The sequence below is a fragment of the Leuresthes tenuis genome, unplaced genomic scaffold, assembly GCF_036924035.1.
Source record: "Leuresthes tenuis unplaced genomic scaffold, fLeuTen1.0.hap1 SCAF_5, whole genome shotgun sequence".
Taxonomy (NCBI): Eukaryota; Metazoa; Chordata; class Actinopteri; order Atheriniformes; family Atherinopsidae; genus Leuresthes; species Leuresthes tenuis.
In genome coordinates, this window is record NW_027325359.1 from 13453206 (window position 1) to 13475085 (window position 21880).

At 41.1% G+C, this 21880-nt stretch overlaps 1 protein-coding gene across 5 annotated transcripts in view; it reads right to left on the reverse strand.

The window, feature by feature from the left end:
• Window positions 1-2072: 2072 nt before the first annotated feature.
• Window positions 2073-21880, reverse strand: part of LOC140307317 (CUGBP Elav-like family member 2) — a 30497-nt gene continuing 10689 nt past the window's right edge. For 3 of the 5 annotated variants that reach the window (XM_072386138.1, XM_072386140.1, XM_072386141.1), the window contains exons 2-13: window positions 18761-18957; window positions 15055-15137; window positions 13745-13793; window positions 12638-12772; window positions 11622-11701; window positions 10267-10428; window positions 9322-9385; window positions 8548-8685; window positions 7863-7991; window positions 7538-7714; window positions 7267-7413; window positions 2073-7049 (exon numbers count right to left, since the gene is read on the reverse strand). In XM_072386138.1, coding sequence (XP_072242239.1) covers window positions 6922-7049; window positions 7267-7413; window positions 7538-7714; window positions 7863-7991; window positions 8548-8685; window positions 9322-9385; window positions 10267-10428; window positions 11622-11701; window positions 12638-12772; window positions 13745-13793; window positions 15055-15137; window positions 18761-18957 — 1489 coding nt within the window. In that variant the 3' untranslated portion in view covers window positions 2073-6921. The remainder of the gene's footprint in view (window positions 7050-7266; window positions 7414-7537; window positions 7715-7862; window positions 7992-8547; window positions 8686-9321; window positions 9386-10266; window positions 10429-11621; window positions 11702-12637; window positions 12773-13744; window positions 13794-15054; window positions 15138-18760; window positions 18958-21880) is intronic. The other 2 variants (XR_011915813.1, XM_072386139.1) reach the window with 2 other exon arrangements.

Below are 21880 nucleotides of genomic sequence, written 5' to 3' on the forward strand. Positions count from 1 at the left end.
AACCTAGTTCTAATAGGAGGAAATGCCAGTTGCCCTATTACTTCTTTCTTGAAGTGCTGCAAAGCATATTGTGTCTTGGTTCACAGGTGAGGTTCCGTGTCTGTGCTGCTGCAACACGGATTACTTTATGCAACTGAAGCTACTCTCCATACTTTTGAATGCTCATTGGAAATGGAGCAATCATTGATTCACAAGCAGAAGTTGGGCTGGCTGCAGCCATATGTAAAATATTCAAACCTTGTGTTTCTGAGTTAAAAACAGCACGACGACAACATGCCATGTTGAACAAAATCCAATTTTTATTCTTTTAAAACTGCGTTGCTCACTCTGAATTGTATGCAAGCGCCTCCTTTCAAAAAGAGGTTGGGACAGAGGAAGCGAAAGACAAAGTCGAGGAATGCCAAAAAAAGAAAATAAGTTGCACGTTTACCTGTTAAAAGCAACATCCCAGCTGAGAGTTTCAGGATAAACATCCTGAACGTGCATCACAAATTTAAGGCGGCTTCTCAGATTCACACAGATGTGGGAACAGTGTTTCAACAAGAACAATACTCAGGACAGAGTTAAGAGAATGTGGGGCTGACTCTTTTATTTTGTATATTTACAGCAGAGGGCATTAATTCCAACACTATTGTGATGCTTTTATCTGCCTTGGCTCTTTATCCTTTTATAACCATTTGCATATCGTTAATTCTGGGGATCTTGAGGTAGAATTCAGTTTGTTTTCTTTTAAAGTTAAAAGTCCAAGAATTTGGGGATTTCATCATCTGTAGTTGATGTGATGAAAAGATTCAGTGCATCTAGAAAAAATTTAAATCTCTCAATAGTGAAAAAGAAGATCTATATAATCAATCTTGAATAATCATGAGCTTTAGGCACCATTGTATAGAGGAAATAAACCTTCCCCTCATCCACAAATGCAAGTTAAAACGCTGCCGTGCAAAAAACTAAACATATCAGACTAAAATCAGATCATCTCTGGGATGAGCTCATTTAAGGAAACTGCTCTATGTCAGATTAACCCAAATTTGATTTAATGGATACCTGCATCTGTAATCAGAACACAGTTCGAAGACTGGCATCCATGATGCTCTGAGGTTGAATTGGTGCTCATGGCATGGATCATTTCTGCATACCATTAATGCTGAGCACTGTAAGCAAAAATTTCCCCACATCACCTTTTTTTTGGGGAGGAGGAAGAAGCTGGCTTAATCCAGCAAGACGGCACCAAGCAACATTCTGTGTGAACCACAGCAGCACAGATGTGATGTGCAAGTCTGTGCTAAACTCACCTCCCAGCAGTCTTCAGGGTATCTGGAACGTTATGGAACCAAAAGGAGAGAAAGGAGGCCCTGAGCTACGGAGCAGTTGAAATCCCTCAGCAAGAACTCAAAATATGAGTCCATTAAAAAAAAAAAAAACTGAGCAATTAAGTCTCTTCTGTGCGGTCATTCACGTCTAAAATGAGCAAATATTTTTTCGAAATGTCAATAAAAAAAATTAATCTATGAGAGAGAAAAAAAAAAAAAAAAAAACTGAAATGGCCTCAGGAACCCTGCAAGTCGACGATATGGAGGAGCTGTAGACGCACCTACGGGGGAAGTCAGTTTTGTATTTTATTAAAAAGGCATCGTTAATTTTCCTGAGGGTAATGAAGTCGTATCTTTACACCTTAAAGTAAACCCCCCCCCCCCTTCTCTTTCCCCTCAAAAAATGTGACGTTCCAGAATTAGAACAAAGGCAAATAATCCCATTTGATAAATTCAATTCATACTAGAATTGAGCAGTTAAAAAATAAATAAAATAAAAATCTGCCGCCAATAGGCAGAAAAATAACTAATCTTTCATGTCTTCAGCTAAAATCAAACTTCACACCGACAGAATTCATCAATGGCGGCTGTCGATGCAGCTTCACAGGAGAGAGAGAAGCACAGACCCCTGCAACAGCTGGTAAAAAAAATGCCACAGCAAAGAGAAACAACAGAGACGTGACACACTGAGGGGAGGGTGGTTTGTAAAAAGAATTCTCTACAACACTGGACAAGCACACACAAACGCACAAAGACACACCGTCCATATTAGGGGAAATGGTTTAATTTGGAGACAGAGGCAAAGAAACACACCACACGTAAACAAACATTGACCAAAAAAAAAAACACAGAGTCTTCCAGCTACACACTCCGCTATGTGGAAAAAGAAAGGAAAAAAAAAACTACTCCAAAAAAACAAAAGCAAGGCTCAAACTAAACAGTTAACTTTTCAACTTAGACAATTATCCACACAAAGTCATTCCTGACCGTTAAATCGTGTGGACACCACAAACACCGACATGAAACTTACCACAAACTTAGACGATCCCCATACCCTCCCCGAAACTGATTAACGAAGTGAGGAACACGTAGAGATCCGAGTTAAATCAAAAGAAAAGAAATCAGGCATCTTTCAGAGGCAAAAGCAGAAAAAGAAAAGAAAATCGCTCGACCCCACGAGGTCAAGAGGTCAAACTCGAGACCCCGTCAGGGTGAGGTCGCTTTGAGAAGCCAGACAACTTTTTTTTTCCCCAGTATAATTTCTATTTTCTTCTTTAATTTCCAATATAAAAAGCTCGACTGGTACAAAATACATATGAACAACCAGTTGTAGAAATTGGACAGCCTGTATTAGCTTCTTCTTCTTCTTCTTTTTTCCCCCCTTTTTGCTCTTCAAATCCCACCCACTTTCACCAAAAAAAAATTTGATAAAGAACAGAAATGATCTGTAACCCAATGTGTAAATACAGATCACAACTAAGATGCACTCACTTTGGCTTTCCTCGAGACAAAGACATTGACTAAATGATTGGTGGCACACGAACAAAGTCCGACCAATTACCAGAAGATAAAACAAGTGGGGTTTTTTTTTTTCTTCATTTTTCTTTTTTTAAACCCTTTTTCTACGGGATCAAGACCATATCTATAGAGATGCAAAGCTACCACACTGTCAAAAATAGCACTTCAGAATATGAGAAACAGAGGAGTCAAAGTGATTGTTAGAGCTGATCTGGATTTGTTATGGAAGCCCCTGAAGTGAGTCGAGTTCCTGTCGGGACCTGCTGCCATTTTGAAACTCAGCAACACTTTTACCATTTTCAACCACTTCAAAAGATCCGAACGTGCCGACCCAAGCTAGACTTCGATTGGTAAAGAAAACCCCCCCCAATCAACACAAAAATGGTTGGCGTGCACGTGTCTGCGCACTCACTAAGAGAGACGTTTAACCTTCAAACGTATTGGGAAGTTTATTGTTTATCTACAATTTTTTTTTTCTTTTCTTTTTTTCTTTTCTTAAAACCAACTTTTTCAAATCGAGTACATCACAATACACTTTTACCAATAACTCAACACACAAAGTAGAGGGAGGAAAAGGGGGAGGGGGAGGGGGGGAGGGGGGACATTAGCAGGCAACGAGAGTATTCATGACACTGGCATAAATAGACAAAAAAAAAAAAGGGGATTAAACTGCAGCAATCTCTAAACCAAGGCCTAATAAGAATGTGTAGGCAGTTTCTAGACGTATATATGGCACTTTGAATATTGTATTGCATTTGGATAGAAAAAACACACTGTAAAAAGCACATGCCCATATTAAAAGAGAAATAAACCAACAGTACCTTTTTGTAAATTTTGGGAACAGAAATGACACACACACCACATTCTGCAAAAGTGATTAGCTCCCACAATTGTGCTTAACATTTCCTTACAAAACTAGAATACTTCCCTTGAGCACGGTTTTCAAATTTGGTACCTTTCTTCTCTTTTTTTTTTTCTTTTTTTCTTCGGAATATTTACGGGTTTAGAGAAAAGGGAAGAAAAAAAAACAACCAAAACTGAAAAAAGGGGTCAAATGGTGAAAATTGTGCATTTCGTGTCGTCATTCGGTGCGAGTGTTGAGTTTCACACAAAAAAACCAAAAGAATAAAAACACAAACCCTGAGTTGACAACTCTTTAGCGCCACCAGGTGAGCAGTTTTCGGGGGAACCCTTCTTTGGGTGGGGGTGAAATGGTGTTTTTGGTTGTTTTATTTTTTTTTATTATTATTTTATTTATTTATTTTTTTTCCAATGAGGGTCGTCTCAGAAAAATGCCACCCTGATTAAAAAAAAAATTATAAATAAAAAAAATAAAAATGTGTAAACTTTGTGCTGAATAATGGAATGTATTTGTAAACCAACACTGCCGTGGTGGATTTAATCGTTTTTAGCGTGCTGTGCGACTGAAACTTGACACAGAAAGTCACTTAAATGGGGGAAAAAAAAAAGAAAGAAAGAAAGAAAGAAAAGGTTAAAAACACAATGGGTGTCTAAAGCGTGCAGAAACCTACGGGCTGTGTTGTGTTCGAGTGATCTCTTCAGGGGCTCCCACATTTGCAACCACAGTAAAAGTGGCGTGTTGCAGTGAGTGTGCGTATGTGTGTGTGTGTGTGTGTGTGTGTGTGTGTGTGTGTGTGTGTGTGTGTGTGTGTGTGTAGACAAACTGAAAACTTCAAAAAAACAGAGTTTGACACATGGGCACTTCAACAACAAAAAAAAAAAAAAAAAAAAAACCCTAAACATTGTCTAGCATCTGCATGATTAACAGACATTGGAAATAATCTTTCGACATGAGGCGTCCAAACTGAACCAAAGTGAAACATCCATTAATTAAATTAGCAAAGTGAAATTCACAGAAAGTCAACAAGACGTACCACGGAAGTTCAACACTTCTTTTAACGCAGGAAAAAAAACACTTTGCCTCAAAACGTGGCCTTAAAAACAAAACAAAACAAAAAAAAAAAACTATTTTTTTCCTTTAAACCAGAAGTCAGAGTTATAATTAATGCAGAGGATTATTAATCTTTTTTTTTTTCTTTTTTTTGCTCGTTTAAATTTACTAGAAATGACTCACGAACAGTCACACTGATCAAACTGATTTTTAGTCCTCTTTAAAAATGTAATACACTTAAGACCCGCCCTCCCTCCCGCCCCTCCCAACACAGATGACGTACAACATAAATCTACAAAAAACCCACAGTTGTGCCTGGGTTCTGTTAGTTAAACTTCTATAGATTCAATGGTATAAAATATAGGTAATCTAAGTGTGCATTTAAACCACAGATTGTCTATTTGTGAATCAGTTCTAAAAAAGTTGACTCGTGTAGGTAGTCATTTCTCAATAGAGCAAATGTACCTTTTTATTGTGCCATCAATAGTTGTTTTTTAAAAAAAAAAAAAAAAAAAAAAAAAGGAAATACACTGGATAATTTTGTAAATGAAAAGGAAAGTATATCTTAAATAGCCTTGGTGTAAATATATTCACATTGCCCAAATAATGTAGAGATCAATACAGATCGCTGAGAGGGATTTTCCTGGTCAGACTTTCAAAAGTGTTGGAAAGTGGTCTGTAGCATCTTTTTTTTTTTTTTCTTTTTGTTTTTTCCTTTAAGAAGCCAACATATTGCTAATGGCACCAAAAAGCACAGCTGTGTGCCAATCCCTGTAATTCAACTTTCAAGTGAACTTTACGGAGAGAGGTAAAAATGAAAGCAACATAAAAAAATAGCTAAATTAAAAGTAAGAAATCCCACAGGTTTTTAAAACATTCGCCGAAGACAAAACAAAAAGAGAGAAAAACAAAAATCTCATTAAATGAATTCAACGCAGGTAAGTTTTCACATTGATTTGCTTGACCTCTCTCCTGCCCGTCACATTTCTATACAGAAAAAAAGCCCCAAAAAAAGGAAAACAAATGAATATACATGCAGAAAAATCAGGTTGAGCTAAGGTCAGGGTCAGTGGGTGGCCAGGTATTGGTCAGGCGAGCTTAGAGAGACATCACAGACAATGGTGGGATGATGAGGCCAGGGGTTTGGCTTGGCTTTCAACACCATGAAGACATGCTAGGCTAATGATGAGCAAACAGGCATGGAGATTTGTTCTAAAAAAGGAACAAAAACACGAAGAGAGAGGAGAGACAGAACAAAGAGGAGAGAAGAGAAAGTTAGGGGCACAGCACAAGAATCGTTTAGCCATGAGGCACATAAACCAACAAAAATAATGCCAGTCACCACATACAGTAAAGGACAGTGGGGTCGACACAACCCCGCTCCCGACACACAAAAACGATACACAGATTTAAGGACGTGACACCACCAGGACATATGGCAGACTGACATGCACATACTGTATACTTGGCACCCAAAGAGATCCATCTAGTGCCAGTCCCTTGTGGGAGACTTGGAGGATAGATGGAATGACTGGTAGAGGTTGTTAATAGAGAAACAGACAGGAAGCCTAGCTCAACATGGCTTAGATCACAAAAGAGAACAGAGACAAAGGGGGGGGGGGGGGGACAGAAGAGAGATGAGGGGACGAGAGACTGAGGAGTGCAGACTGTGAAAGACTATCACATCAACAATGATACGACTCAGACAGACTACAAGTGAGAAGCCAAGTGCAGGTTGAAGCTCTGGGCTCAGGGTCCATGTGGCTTCGCTTCAGCCCTTTAACACAACAACTGATCCTTAGTCAACCTGTCTGGCTTGACATGAAGGCAATGAAGTGGCATGGAAACACACTTGATGCTCTCCACAAAATACAGTGACACAAAATACCTCCAGCGAACACTGACTCCAGTGATAGTCATAAATAATCATATACATTAAAATATTTAATCACTCAAAGTATATGATAAAACCGCAGGAATGAAATACAGCAAAATGTGGAAAGATCATTGCAACCATTTTTTTTCTTTTAAAGGAAAAAGGGTCAGTCCCCCTCCTCCTGCGGTGGGCTCCTTTCCCCTTGCCCCACTGAGTCTCTGCTGTGGTGACCTTGGCTGGAGGGTGAACTTACCCTAGCAGTGCTAGCATTAGAGCTGGGGAGGGGGGAAGACCCCAGGCTAGGATCAGTAGGGTTTGCTGTCGTTCTTGGAACGCTTCAGTTGAACCTTCAACCTCTTCATTCCAATCTGGAAACCGTTCATGGCCTGGATGGCAGCTTGTGCAGACACAGGATTGTCATAGCTGACGAATCCTGAGAATTAAGTGAAGACGCGTGTTATACGATACGACCAACACCTGTGTTCTAACATCCATATTCTTAAAAACTCCAACGACTATCAAGTCAAATGAACTCGGCTTAACCAAACAATTTGTACAGGTGAAACACCGTTTTGTTGCTGCCCCCCCATAGAAAACCCTCAAAGTTTCACAAAAACTACAAGTTACAAGTCGTTTAATTTCACACTTACCAAAGCACTTGCTCAGATTGGTCTGTTTGTCGATGAAGACTTTGGCAGAGACCACATTTCCAAAAGGCATGAACATCTGCAGAAGATCCTGGTCCCCAAACTCCTGCGGCAGGTGGTAAATGAACAGGTTGGCGCCCTCTGGCCCTACTCCATTTGGTAAGAAAACCAGTAACTCAAGTTAGACATAAACTCAGGGGTATACACTGGATTAAACGTGTGGCTGAATTGAAATGCACTGCGAGCGTTGGGTGCAGGCTGAGGATCTGCTCACCTTCCTTCTGACTGCCAGCCACACTCTGCTGCAGCAGAGACTGGCTGTAGAGGGAGGGCAGGGCGGAGGCTGTGTACTGCTGCATCCCTGAGTAGGCCTGGGTCAGTGCGTCCATGGAGCTGGCGGCAGACCCGTTGGCCATGGAGGCTCCCAGGCCACCATTCATGGCCCCCATACCTGTAATGTCAAAAGCAATTCATTTTGTGGTTGGGACGATGCGAATCCCCATCAATCATACATATGCTGCATCGGGTTGTGATGGGTTAATGCAAAATGAAGGAAGGCGTTATCTGCAAACAATCGTGAATATGGAGGAGATTCTCACCACCGACGCTGCTGGTGAGAGCATTAAGATTGTTGAGGCCCACAGAGGTAGCAGTGAGACCCTGCAGCGTGCCCAGAGAAGCCAGGGTGTTCATGGCAGCACCGGCACTGGAACCTGCTGTTGACCCACCTGTTCAAAAGACAACGAAAATGGACATATGCTAAAACATCTCATCGTTTCTAACATCTGGCGCCTTTAACCACCTTTAATGAGGAGCGGTCGTTACCAAAAACAGCCATATGCTGAACTCAGACAAATGGAGCCAATGCGTATTTACACAGATTCAAGGGAAATGGGGACTCGCATAAAATTTTATATGCGGGTGATTAACTCTCATAAAATATATGTGGGATGGATGAGGGTCGTAAAGCAAATAGCTGATGAGGGACATTTGAGGAGGAGGAAAGGAGCAGCAGGTGAAATGACTGTTAACATGCATATGCCTCCGTCAGTGAGGAATTTCTACTTAGACTTCAGATTTATACGGTACATTTGAGGGGAAATTGAGCATTTACAACCACACGGGCACAAAAAAAAACTTAAATAATCAAAAATCCTGCTGTCGGGCCCGACTCACACTGTGGGTTTAGAACTGTACCAACAGTGTATGAAACTCCTCAAAAAAAAAAAAAAAAAAGAAGAGAGAATGTCATTAATTTGGCTCATGCCAAGTGTTGAAATTTACCTGGACTGCCCAGAGCTCCCAAGGCTCCGCTGTTCGTGGACAGGGCGTTGGTTGAAACTGGGCTACCAGAACCCTGAGCTGCAGCCGCAGCTGCAGCCAATGTGGCCAAGTTCTGCAGCTGGAGAGGATTCACACTCGCTGAAAGTACAAAGAAACAGAAGTGTTAAAGACTGACATATTCACGCTCCTCTTCTCTTAGACATACGCCACAGCATGCAGGGCACACATTTAATACAGTGCATGTTTTTGGGGGTTGGTTAGTTGGGTTTTCTTCCCCTTAAGCAACATTAAGTAATTAATTCCAGTTTTCTTTGCCCAACACGATCTTAAAGTTATGCCAGAAACACATTTTCATTTGTCTGCAATACTGTTTGGTTTATTTTTTCCCCTCCTCTTACATCCATCCACTTATGACTGCAGCCAAAAACAAGCTGTGAAGAAGGCTGTTTAGAGTCATTTGTTGTTTTTAAATCAACAGCAATTCATCATGAAGTATTTTATTTGAGGTGTGTTGTTCTCAACAGCTCATATGGCTTTTTAATTGGGCCAAGTCATCGTGACACACAATTTGCCTTCATGTCGCGCTCACAGGCTTAAAATAGCTGCCCTAATTGTTAATTATCCACCCATCTAAAACGGTGATATGGATAAAGTTACTTGAAAACACGTAGGTGGGAAAGCACCATATCATAGGGATGGTGCCATCAAGTTTATATTTCTAAGAAACTACAACTTGAGTAGGAGCACTTTCCACAATTGTTTGTATGAACTCACCTCCTAACCTCTGAATACCATTGAAACTGCCTTGGTTACTGGTTGATGTGGCCTGTTGGAGTAACTGTTGAGAACATTAAGAAAAGCTTTGTTAACAAAATAAATAAATCAGAGGACACACAATTTAATCTTAAATTATTGTAAAACCACAATAAAACAAGCCAGTGAGTGAACTTTAGTTTCATACAGAACATCTGCATCTTGAAAGCAATCTTTTCTTTTTTTAAAATGACAAATGCTACATATATTATTGTATGTTAACGGAGAATTTTCCCCTCTAGTCGAAGCGTTTAAGTCGTTTGGCAACTGATCGGTTTTCTGTCCTTATTTTCTTGGCAGAAACAAAAGGGCTCGTCTGTTCATGCTAAGTCACATGGTCTTTGGCTCAGAATTATTGCGAAGGCACATGCAAGTCACGTGCCTTTGTTCTTAAGCCAGAATGCAAACTGAGTGGGAAGATGTTCCTACTCTGAGCCAAGAGAATAGGTTTGTAGTGCAGCTCTGAATACTGCAGAGCGTTTCAAATTTGCACCTTTAGGAGTCACCATACATGAAGCAAGGAAGGAAAAGAAAACAGGCACCTGGAAATGTTAGTTAAACAAAATATGGCTGTCAGACACTTTCCCCCCCCTCTTTTCTTTCTCAACTCCCTCTCATTTTATAATCATTGCAGAGACCGTTTGTCCACGAACCTAAACGCCTCACAATAAGCACAATACAACAAATCTGCACAAATGATTCATGGTGGTTTTCTTAATGTCAAATCAAGTGATCTAAATGTACGTCTCCTGCCCGCCATGTTTTTTCCTAAAGCTCATATTTTAGGCACCTCATATCGTTAATAGATAGCTAAACAGGGGACACGTTTAGCCAAAGCTGCAACTGTGCCATGCGTTAATACCAGAGTAAATGCACAACTCATCCAGGTAACTGAGCTACACTTACAGCCAGGTACTGCGGTGTAAGGGTCCCCAGCCCTGCAAGGTTTCCCCAGGTAGAGGCGCTGTTAAGCTGCTGAATTTGCTGCACCAGCTGCTGCTGCAGGCGTCGCTGCTCTTTATCCCTCTGCGTGTCTGCAAACTTCACCACCAAAGGTGAGGAACAGCCCTGAAGCAGTAAAGAGGTGGTAGACATTAGACCAGTTCCAAAAACACAGCTGAATCGACGGTTTATTTACCAATGCATAGAAACAGCTGCGGCAAGGAATTTAAAAAAAGGGGTGGGGTGGGTGTGGGACCCATCTATGCCTCATGACAACCGTATGCCTACTGCATTCAGAATAAAGCTAACACACATAGGACATCTGCCATGCATAGTTTAGCAAGGCCACATTCCAGAGGAAGTACAGGACGATGATGCAGACAATGAATCATTTGAGAACTCCGCAGAGCTGAACTATATTCACAGATAAGCACACAATAGACGGACACAAAAAAAAGACATTTGAAAAAATGAGGATACGTCAGCAGACATTAGAAAAAAATGCAATACACAAAACCTCAAAAACAGACAGTCACAGTGTTCAGACAGACGCATGGACAAGGCATGCGGTGCAAAAATATTTTGAGAGTTTAGAGCTAGACAGGGACCAGGCTGAATAGGGAAAATGGCTTCTCCACCAGCAGCACCTCCCATGGCAGTGGAAAAAAAAAATTGGGGAGGACATGATATAGGGGGGAAATAGGTGGTGCACCCACTGGGGTCCATGTTTAATCTGGTAGGAGCAACGTGATGTTTGGTTGGGCTCCTAATTAGACTTGGTCTGATGCTTCACTTGGGAGCCTCTGACCTAGCTGTCAAATTACTGCTGCTCTACTTCCACAAAGACTCTACTGGCTATATATGAGAGCATAGCCCCAGTTGTTGAAGAAATCTAATAGGGTAGCTGCTGTCGTCTAGGTTCACTTTTTTGATAACCTATATTCGAATGAGTTGGCACATTTCCCTGTGGTCCAAAACAGAGACTGGTAATGGCAGGAAAGAGGCTACACTGTTATCAAAAATGTTATCAGAACAAATCATTTAGTTCTGCTCAAATTAAGAGATGCGTGTTGAGTCCTATTAACGTTGGATTCTGCAACAACAACAAAAAAGCAGTGCTTCAAGTATAATTCGGCTACATTTCAGGAAAAAAATGTAATCTTTTAAGTAGCGAGATAGATTTTGGAAGCTACTTGTGCTCCGATGAACGGATGCCATCTGCTTGAACAGGCTCTTCGTCTTTCCAACACAAGAGGGCAGTAAAATGTATGAGGGGAGAAAGGGGGGAAATGAGAAATAAGTGCTAAGGGGTACAGTACCTCCATAGTTTGAGAGTGATGCATGGTTTTGATTGCATTCTGTGCCATTGCCCTGGTAGCAAATGTGACAAACGCACAGCCTGTAGGGAGGGGGGGGGGACAATAGGAGAGGGGGGAGGAGGGAGGGAGGGAGGGACAAGAAGAAACAAAACAAGACAAAAAAGGTTTGGACAACTCGTTATGAACCCCAAAAAAAGACATTACAGTACAGAGAATGGCAACTCCCAAGCACACAGATCCACCCTCACTGGTTAGCACACGCAGAAAAGAACACAAGAGGAGAACAGTAACACGTGTCACATGAGCACAATGATCAACGGATTAAATCGCCACCCAGAGAGGCTCGACTACGTGGTGTCATGGTGAGACAGTCGATGTGATTATATACATACAGAAAATGCACACATATACAGAGTGATTTGCTAAAATGAATAAGGCCTGCAAACATCAAAGACTAGTAAAGCCCGTGTCAAATCGTCGTTTCGCAGCATACATTAACTACAATGAGTAGACATTCAGCCAAATGTCTTTGTTGGGAGGGTTTAATCATATAGACACACACAAATCAATACTATAGCTTCGTGCTGACTGCTATCTGAGGCTTTATGCAGCAGAGAGCTATGCAGGAGATGCAACGACAGGCTAATTCCAGCCTTTGTAGTGTGTGATGAAGGAGGTGGTAAAGGAGGAGATGAGCTGCCTGCCAGCTGAGCCTAAGAACACCAGCAGCTAGCAGTTGCCAAGGCGACGGGCCATTGTGTCGGACAGCTAGTGCAGTGGCCCTTCACTGTGAGATGTGGAGGCTGAGTGTCACAGTGATGGGAGGACAGACTATGGGGCTGGAAAGGGTGCTACTGGAGGTAAAAATGCATTTCATTTAGAGGTGGAAAGGTTTATATGACGTAGGGAGGAGCTAGTATAAATACTTTATATGAACAGAATATCTTCTTGGCTGTGCTGAGGATGGCGCTTGTGAGGCTAAGAGCATGGTGTCTTTATACTGAAAGCACACTTACCTCTACTTTGACCATCTGGTCCACGGAGAATTCGACACTCTTCGATTTGTCCAAAAGACGAGAACATCATTCTGACCTCGTTCTCGCCGTATTTCTTTGAAACCATTCCGACAAAGAGTTTTCTGTCTTCGACTGCTGCAGATGGATGAAAAGGGAACAGTTATATCCGAGACTCGAGCTACCACCCTGTCGCGCTGCCACCTTTTCTGCCTCTCACTCCATCGTGCCAGCTTCATGTAAAAGTTCCAGCACCTTGCAGGTTTTGACCCTCGTGTCCTCTTCACGTATCACAGATTAATCTGGTATCCAACAAATTATCCTTAAAATTCTAGCCACGGTGCCTTCTAAAGCATGGACTGACTCGACACAGAAAATGGGATTAGGCATGGGCCAATTTCCAGCTTCAAGGTATACATAGGTTTTTAATTCATGGTTTCAAAACCAAATATTTCCCAATAGATCATTACTATAGAATGAGCCATTATTTTCTATTTATTTATCTTTTTTTTTAAAGGACTCGTTAAAGACAAAGTGCAAGAATCCCTCAGATCATGTAAAGTGAAGAGCAGCACCTCCCCGCACTGCCAGAGGTGGCAGCCAGTTAAAATGGGATTTTTTTTAAATCTGCAGCAGCATAACCCGTCACCCTTCGTCAAATTAAAAGGATAATGCTACCTTGAAATGAACGCTTGCAACCAGCTATGACATTTAGCATGTGGAGCATTAGTGAAACGGATAACCTACTCTGGGCTTGCTGCTGAGGCTGATAATTTGGCTAATTAGCGAGCTAACATTCTCTTAGTTACCATCTCAACATTACTTGAGAGAGGAGATCAGCAAAATTATGTTTCTTTGCACGATACGTTATTGTATTCAGATGTTAAGGCTCCTTAAATTAATTAAGAGTTTGTTTAGTAATGTTAAAATATTCTATAAAAGAAAAAAAAAAACATAACACATTTTACTGACCTGTGACTAATCAATGATTCATTCTTAGGCCTTGATTTATTTATTTTTTATTCCAAAATTAGACCTTTTGCTTTTTTAAACAGCATGTCGACTACGGTTACTCGACAACAGAAATAAACTCATTTAAAAAACACCTACCACTTGTTTTCTCACTGTCAGCAGGTTTCATCTGGATAGGATGATGCATCTGCAAAAAAGGGGAGGAAAATAGTTAACAGAAAATCACCATAAACTAGGGAGGGGCTTGGGCTTGTTGTCACTCATCAGAAGGGTATCTTCAAACAAGATTTCTGTTTTGGTCAGACTCCACGAGTGATCTCATCTCTGCCCAATTCAAGGTGGAAGTATCTAAGAGCTGCTGGAAGGGATCAATTCTACAGTATCCTTTTTGTTTCCAGCTGTGGAGTGGAGTTGCGATTGAACTTATCAATCCTTACGGTCAACACTACTCAGATTCTTCAGAACAATTTTTAGAGATAGTTGACACCAAGTTATTTATGAATTGCTTCCAACGTACAGTAAGTTTTAAAGCTGTGAAAAATCGCAAAGCTGCTGCTGTAGGATCTGTTATTTCATGGCATTTAATGAACACTGGTCCAAAACTAATGCATCCACGCAACATTTACATACCATGCGACATGAAAGAAGAAAAAGCTAGTTGTGATGTGCCTGAGCACGTTGTACTTATGAAAAATGGTTGGTATGTTTTTGACAAGCACTAAACAGACAGATGGCTGGCTCAGTATGGGGACTGGCTCGCATCAATGACTGGGGAGAGAGAGGCACAGTAGGAAGAGAAAACAGAAAATGGGAAACAAGCTTTTCCACTGTCACACACACAAAACTCAGTCAACTGCAGTTAATGCCAGTAACAGTAGGACCAGGATTGGGATTTGAGCACTGAGCTGTTGGACCACACTTTATTTGAAATGTCTGGCTGATTGATAGTCTTCCAGTGAAAAGAGCTAAGCGTGTACACTTGGTCTGCTACACTCATCCATCAACCCAGTTCAATATTTACCTGTGACCTCACTGACAGCGGCTTCTTTTACAGCAGACTGGGCTTCTGTTTTAAATCGACAGCTGAAGCGGTTTACTATTGATTTATTTGATTGGACCGAGTAAATTAAAACAATTTATAGACATGACCGATTTGTAGAGGTTTAACAAGCCGCTGCACTTATTCCAGTTGAGTGTGCTTTCATCTCACTAGACCAATTAGGTGATAAATTATGAGGACAGACTGAATCTGATCAACTTCCACTGTTGAGACTTCAACCCTCTTTTATACCTCCAACATTAGGATCCAAACATGTAGATGTGCATCAATGATTCATGACAATGAGCATTAATTTGTTCCACATCAGCCTGTATACAGATTATAGCCTGTACCAAGGATATAGGGGGGGGTCAAGTAGCTAAAAGCAGCCCATGCTGCGCTTACTCACCCCACTTAAGGTCTTTATGTTGTGCAGTGCATTCTGGGCCTCCAGTGCAGCTTTTCTTGTATAAAAAGTTACAAAACAGCATCCTGCAGAGTGAAAAAAAACAGGGGAAGACAATGGGAGGGGAGAGGGAGACAAAAACCACATTAAAACACAGCTGACTACTACAGAACTGAGAAGATGAGATGAAAGTACAGTCTTCACATATGTTTGAAACGTGACGGGACATTCTTTGGCACCAACAGTGAGATGGTGCACACCGACCATGGAGAAGCTTGCAGCCAGGACACAAGAATAATGAGTTAGATGAGGCTGTGACACCACCACAGAGATGACCACAGGGTTAGATAGCTGTCGGAACACAATGATGGGAAGTTGGCGGGTCAACGCAGCCCAGACAAGCCAGGGCACAAAAACCAACACATCTGAAGGAGTACTGTTGTATTACATAAGAATCTGATCCCAAACACACATACATGAGGTATGAAAACAGCACAAAGAGACAAAAGAGAGAAAGAGTGACAAAAATTAGATAGGTGGGGGAGGGGATAAAGAAATGAGAAGCAGGGCGGGGAAAAGGAAAAAAAAAAAAAAAGCTCTCATCCTTCCGTCCCAACAGACCGCCAGTGGCGTTCCAGCCTGTCAGTTTCACTGGGCTGGGGAAGTGGAGCACTGCAGCGTCTCTGACCTACATAGTGCGTTTTATTCTGTTACTGGAGCTCCCAGGCCGCAGGGAGGGCTGTTGAACTCTAATATGCATCAAGCTGCACTCTTTTCTTTCACAACCAGCTGAGTGCTCCCTTTCTCTGCTGCTTAGCCTGGACTCTTGATTTACAAGAGCTAAATAAACCATTCAGATGGGCATGATAGTCATAAGATGCTTTGGTTTTTCCATGACCTGCAGTTGATGTGACCTAAAAATGATCAAAAGTCTGATCACTGCCACACTAAGTGGGACTACATCTATTTAAAAAGGAACAAACCAAGTAAAGACACGACTGATTACAAAAGACTAAGGTGCAAGACATTATTGGCCACAAAACAGATGAGCCATTTGTCATCGGGCCACCCAATTTTGTAAAGCTTAAAGCCATATCTCCTAGTTTAAGTACAACTACTGGGAAAGGGGGACAATTAATGGGTGCAGGGGTGTCGCTAAGACAAATTCAACTCACACAGGCTGAGGAAGCCGAAGATTGCTGTGATCAGTCCAGATTATCTATTGGAACACATTAACATGTCAATAGGCCATCCCAGCTGACACTCCACACAGGACAGGGGAGGAGCTCCACTTGAAAATAAATAAATGAAAGGGGGCTTTGAACTCCTCAGCCTTCCAAATGAACTCAACAGTACTCAGTGTGTGTATACACACACACTAACAAGAACCATGTTTTTTTCTTCTTTTTTCTCCCCCCGCCGGGACATCAACACAGACAAGATAATTTGGCGATTCAATCTGTGCAACCACTTAGCAACCAGTGTTGCGGTTTTACTTTGACAAACTAAAAGATCCTTCTAATCAATAAGTCCATGAAAAACAGGAGCCACAGAAATTATTATTTCTGCTTTATTGCAAATAAAAAGATTTGCTGTCAAATCTTTGGTGAGCGTATGATCCTGGCTTCGATGGTTGAAAAGAAAATGGACGGGAAGACTGGAAATGGTAAAAATATTGATCTCTGCGGTGTCGGACTTAGGCCCCTGATGCACCGGGCTAACAACTGGCAGCTCTGTCAGCATCGGTGTATTTCTTCTGTCAGGGAGACAGTTCATTCTGATTGGCTGGTCAATGTAGCAAATGAGTGCGCGATGAGAGGCCGAGTAACAATAAAAAGCTAACCACTAACTTCTCATCTGCCATCTTCATTTTCCATAGCAAAACACTTTCACAACAACATGGACATGTGAAGAAACTGATGACCAACTGATAATCATGACTCTAAGCTCGGTTTGCCATTATCAAAACACAAGTACATGCTGCTATGATTCTTTGTTTTTTCTATATCTATTTTTCAGTATCCGTTATTGAATTATTGAGGGATTGAATAAATAAGTCTTTTTGCGAGGTATAGTTTTTACATCCTGGTTGACAGCTGGAAGTTATCTTTGCACAGTGTTGAAGTACCATTTTATTGGCCCAAATGCTGGTCAAGTAAAGAGACCTAGCAGGGGGTCTCCGATTGTTGATGGTTCCTCATATCGGTATGGTGTGCTGGTGTGTGTTTTTTGTGGGTTAGAGGATAGGTAGCACAAAAAAGGTTTAATTTAGAGGCAAATCCAGCACCAAGCACAGCCACACGGATTATTGCCTTTGGGCATACTGACTCATCCACCCATCAAGAGGATCAAATTTAAGTTTAGAAGCTTTAGTTTTGCTATGTATCTGCAGTTCGCTACGGGAGACTGAGCAGTTCCAATGGCTCTCTGAAGACAGCAGGCCTCCACTTCACCATCTCTACTAACTGCAGTCTAAAATGAATCGCTCAGCTCAAGCACCATTGCTAAGGTGAGTGTACCGAGTGAAGTCTTAATGGAAAATTGCAATTGAGTAACACTTCCCTGGTAGAATAGTTCTTTTTACACAGCATAGCAAAGGGAGAAAAAAAAAACATTTGTCTAATACAGGGCTGTGAAAAAGTCATTTAACCATGAAACTTAAGTCTATTGGATCATCTCTTCTTCAAGCATAAACAGAATTGCACAGCATGCACAGACAAGCTATGATGAACATTATCCTGGGGGACTGTTCTGCAATGTATCTGGAGATGATGTAGCAATAAGAGGTTTTATGTATTGTGCTTAACACCGTGAAGCCTGGGCATCGCAGGTAGAAGACAGTAGCTGAGAGTTCTATGTCTGTTCTTGTGGCAAATTAAACAAACTTTATGCATCAATGAATTATGGGTGTCACCATCAACATTATGCATGAATCAAATTACGTTTTAAATAAAAATCACTTACTCTCAGAACAACTGATGATGTTCAATGTATATCATTGCCACCCCAAAAGGTGAATATTGTTCACTGCAGCAAATTAAGCAAACTTTAGATATGACCTGATAGTAGGATTTTTTTTCTAGTGTAATATGTTAGCCAGAATGCTAACATTCCACATTCAAAGTCAACGTAATTGAGTGCAGTTCACGGAAAATAAATCTAATAAAATGTAAAACACCCGAGATGGTTTAGCAATTGTTCCCAGATCAATGTTAACATCTTCACAAACAAATGATACTCAGAGTCTACTTTGAGCTACTCTCTGCAGTAGCAAGATGAATAGCAAATGCGAAATGTAATTTTCTGTGACAACAATGAGAGGACACATTTACAACCTGCACGTCACAACCACCGTCACCAGATTGAGGCAATTAAGGAACAACAACGCAAGTAGCTTCTTTTCATCCCTGTACAACACCTTCATTTTTTAATGTCAAGGTGTCCTCAGCTGGCATCAACGTTGTGGACTGACCAAGCTAAACAGTTTAACTGGAACTACTTAAATGTCCTTCATGAGGAATTAATGGACAGCCTGCAGCCAGTTAGAATCAAATATACACCAAGGCCTTGCCATAATAAATGGTAACAGTGTATTTCATGTTGGTAAACTCATCAATTAGATACAATTTACAGGCTAAATATGTTCTACAGCGTTGATGTAACGGGGTTATGAAATCATGCCAGAAATTATTTAGCAAAAGGACCATACCTTTGCTTTGAGGAGGATTCTGGGTACGATCACGGAGGATGTTTATCTGGTACACGGCTCCGTAGGGCTCAAAAAGCTCTTTTAGTTCTGTTTCTGACCAGGAGCGAGGAATCTGTCCCACAAACATCTTGATGGCGTCTGGGTCTGGCTGATCCAAGTGCTCCAGTGACCCGTTCATCTTGCTGCCGTTGCCGTTGCTAAGAGACACAATATGAGAGTTTCAGCAAAATATTTAAAAACCGCACATGCTTAAGGAAATTGCAACAGCGTATTACACATTTGACACTTTAATGGTTATAAGTTTGGTTTCATGTGAAACCATATATCAGGGACACCCAACAACCGACACACTGAAAATGAGTATTTGCAGGTTTACAATGACTTCCACTAAGTGGTAGGATTGCTGGACATATATCGTAGAAAAGTAATTCCTCTCAAGTTTGTGCAAGTGAATCCATTTCCTCCTGACTAATGATAAAATCTAATTCAAACTTCAAACCTCTGCTGCTGGGAGAAAGGACTGCTCAAAGAAGTTATTCATTCATTTAATCTATTTTAGCTAAGAATGTCACACCGGCAGCCATTTAAGCAGATCAGTGTCTTTTCAGTTTAGGGGCTACACAAAAAGAAAAGAATTGTTACAGAGCAACTTTAAAACAAACAAAACCATTTCAATAACAAATTAATGCTGTTGAAATGAGAGAAACAAGGATACTAAAAGGGAGATACATTAATATTTAAGCTTTCAGGAGTACAAACGAGCTCGACAAATGCCATTTCAACAATTACATCACCGCAAATAAACAAAGAAATACACAGATAAATACAGTTTTAAAAAGAATAACTACATTTCCAATATATTACAGTAGGGCTGATAACAGATTACATCCACACACAGTACAGGTGGACAGGTACTGGCCTCCTGGCCCTCTATTACTCTCACCAGTGTGGGGTCTCCAGGGACTTCAAGTGAGTGTCCACCACTGCCCTGGGCCTCTTTTCATCCCCCCCTTCAAACACTGAGATGGTTGCCATTTTAAGACGGGCTCCCCCGTTGTCGAACCACCTCCTAGGCCTCACTATCAAACACACGGATGCAGTGGATGGCAACTTCAGAGTCTCAACCCCACCCCTGTCCAAGCCTGCTCCTTGTAGTCTTTGTTGGTGATGACCATCATAATTTTTAAATGTATAGATTTGTCGAACAACTCAGCATACTTAAAATCATTCTAAGAAACTATCTGAGTGGCCTGGGGTAGTAGAGTAATGGAGGAGATGAATGAAATACTACACTGCAATTTCCTTTGAGGCAAACCTTAGAGACAGAATCAATATCCACCAATATACCCACCTACCTTAGAGTAACGCACCTTAGTCTCACTCAGATAAACACACAAAAAAAAACAGAAGCTGAAGCAACAATTACTTAGGGATGGTGAGGTAGAAAATTCATGTAACCACAGAGCAATACTTCCAACATACACTCAGAAATTGTACAAAAAGATTATGCAGTCTCGCAATCAAGAACTAATAAATGCAGGAAGAAATATTCACACACAGACCTTTGGACACGAGCCATCCATCTCTTACAAATTGAGCCCAGACGTTCTGCAGAAACACCAAACTCCTTCAGGGACTTAAATGACATGCTAACAAGTCAGAATTCAGTCGTGTTCGTCTGAAATCCAACTCCCCCACCTTAAGCTGAATTTGGTTCTCCGGGAGGCTTTCAATATATTGACAAAAAAATAAATAAAAACTATGACAAAAAGAAGCGAAGGCAAAAACAAAAGACTTTTCTTGTAAAAAAAGGGCGAGTGCTCCCCTCCCACAGCAAGCAAGAGCCCCACAAAAAACAGCACGGCGGAGCTCTAAACCTCCCAAGATTCACTGGTTAGCAGGCAGAGATTTTGCACCGCATCTTCTCAGGCACTTTGGCGATGGTACAGAGAGTAACCTACAGCTTCTTCCCCACAGCAGGAGAACAATCACATATTGTTCCCCCATGCTGGAGAACACTATTCACCGTCCCTCTGTAGCACAATAGGCCAAGTCAGAGGGATGCTTTGCAACACATCGAGGGCTTCATCTGCTAAGGCCACAGCCCTGGTGTGTGACACTATCCAATTTTGCCAACGGCACTTTGCCGCCATTTTCCCCAAGGGTCCTTTGATTAAATCTCACTGTATAGAAAGCAAACCTCGGTTGGAAAACTGGATTTGTCAGGGCATTTGAAAACAAGAAGGCTTCCTTTGACAGAGAGTCTTCTTAACATTCATTCGGCTTCCAAGACCCTTGCAGCTGCGCTTATTCTTCTCACCCGAAAACGGTGAGCTATGCAACAAAATAACACAGTCATTCTCCACCCTACACATCGCCATGTTTATAAGGAAAGTAATTCAAGACATTAAAATGATTTGAATTGTTGGTCTAAATATTTTCTTTCATAAAAGCAATACAATGACAAGTGGAGAGAATGGAAAGCCCAATCATACCCATGATCATATCAAGAATATCCAAGCATCCAACTACAACTGACAGCAAACAAACATGTTGGTTTCTTTTGAAGATTTCCACTGCAGGAAATTAGAATACTATACACGTTTTTCCATGTGGTGATAAAACTGTTAACATGTGACTGTCAATAATATATCCCATTCTCTGTATGTTAGACTCGAATGATCATGGTTTTACAATAAATAACAATCATATCTTATCCTTCTATTGTAAACAGCTGCCAAGCTGAAGACTATACAACTACAGTAACATACTTTACCAGTTCATGAAATCTACTTGTATTTATTAACAATACAAAAACATCTGATACAGTTTATTTCACATAACTAGAGTCCTGCTGCATGTTTGGGACATTTATGGAATAGCACAAGGTGAACTCAAGACTCTCGTCCCGGGTTTGCATTAGCTTGAGCTAGTTATAGCTAACCAAATTACACAAACTCAAAACAGTTCTCTCAATCAGCTACGTCAAAGCATTTAATCGGTATTCAGCACAAATGTCAAATGATGGAACACATATACTGACAGCGATGTTTCACATGGAGGCTCTGAAACAGATAGCACTAACTCACTGACAAAAACAAATAAGACATCATGGATCAA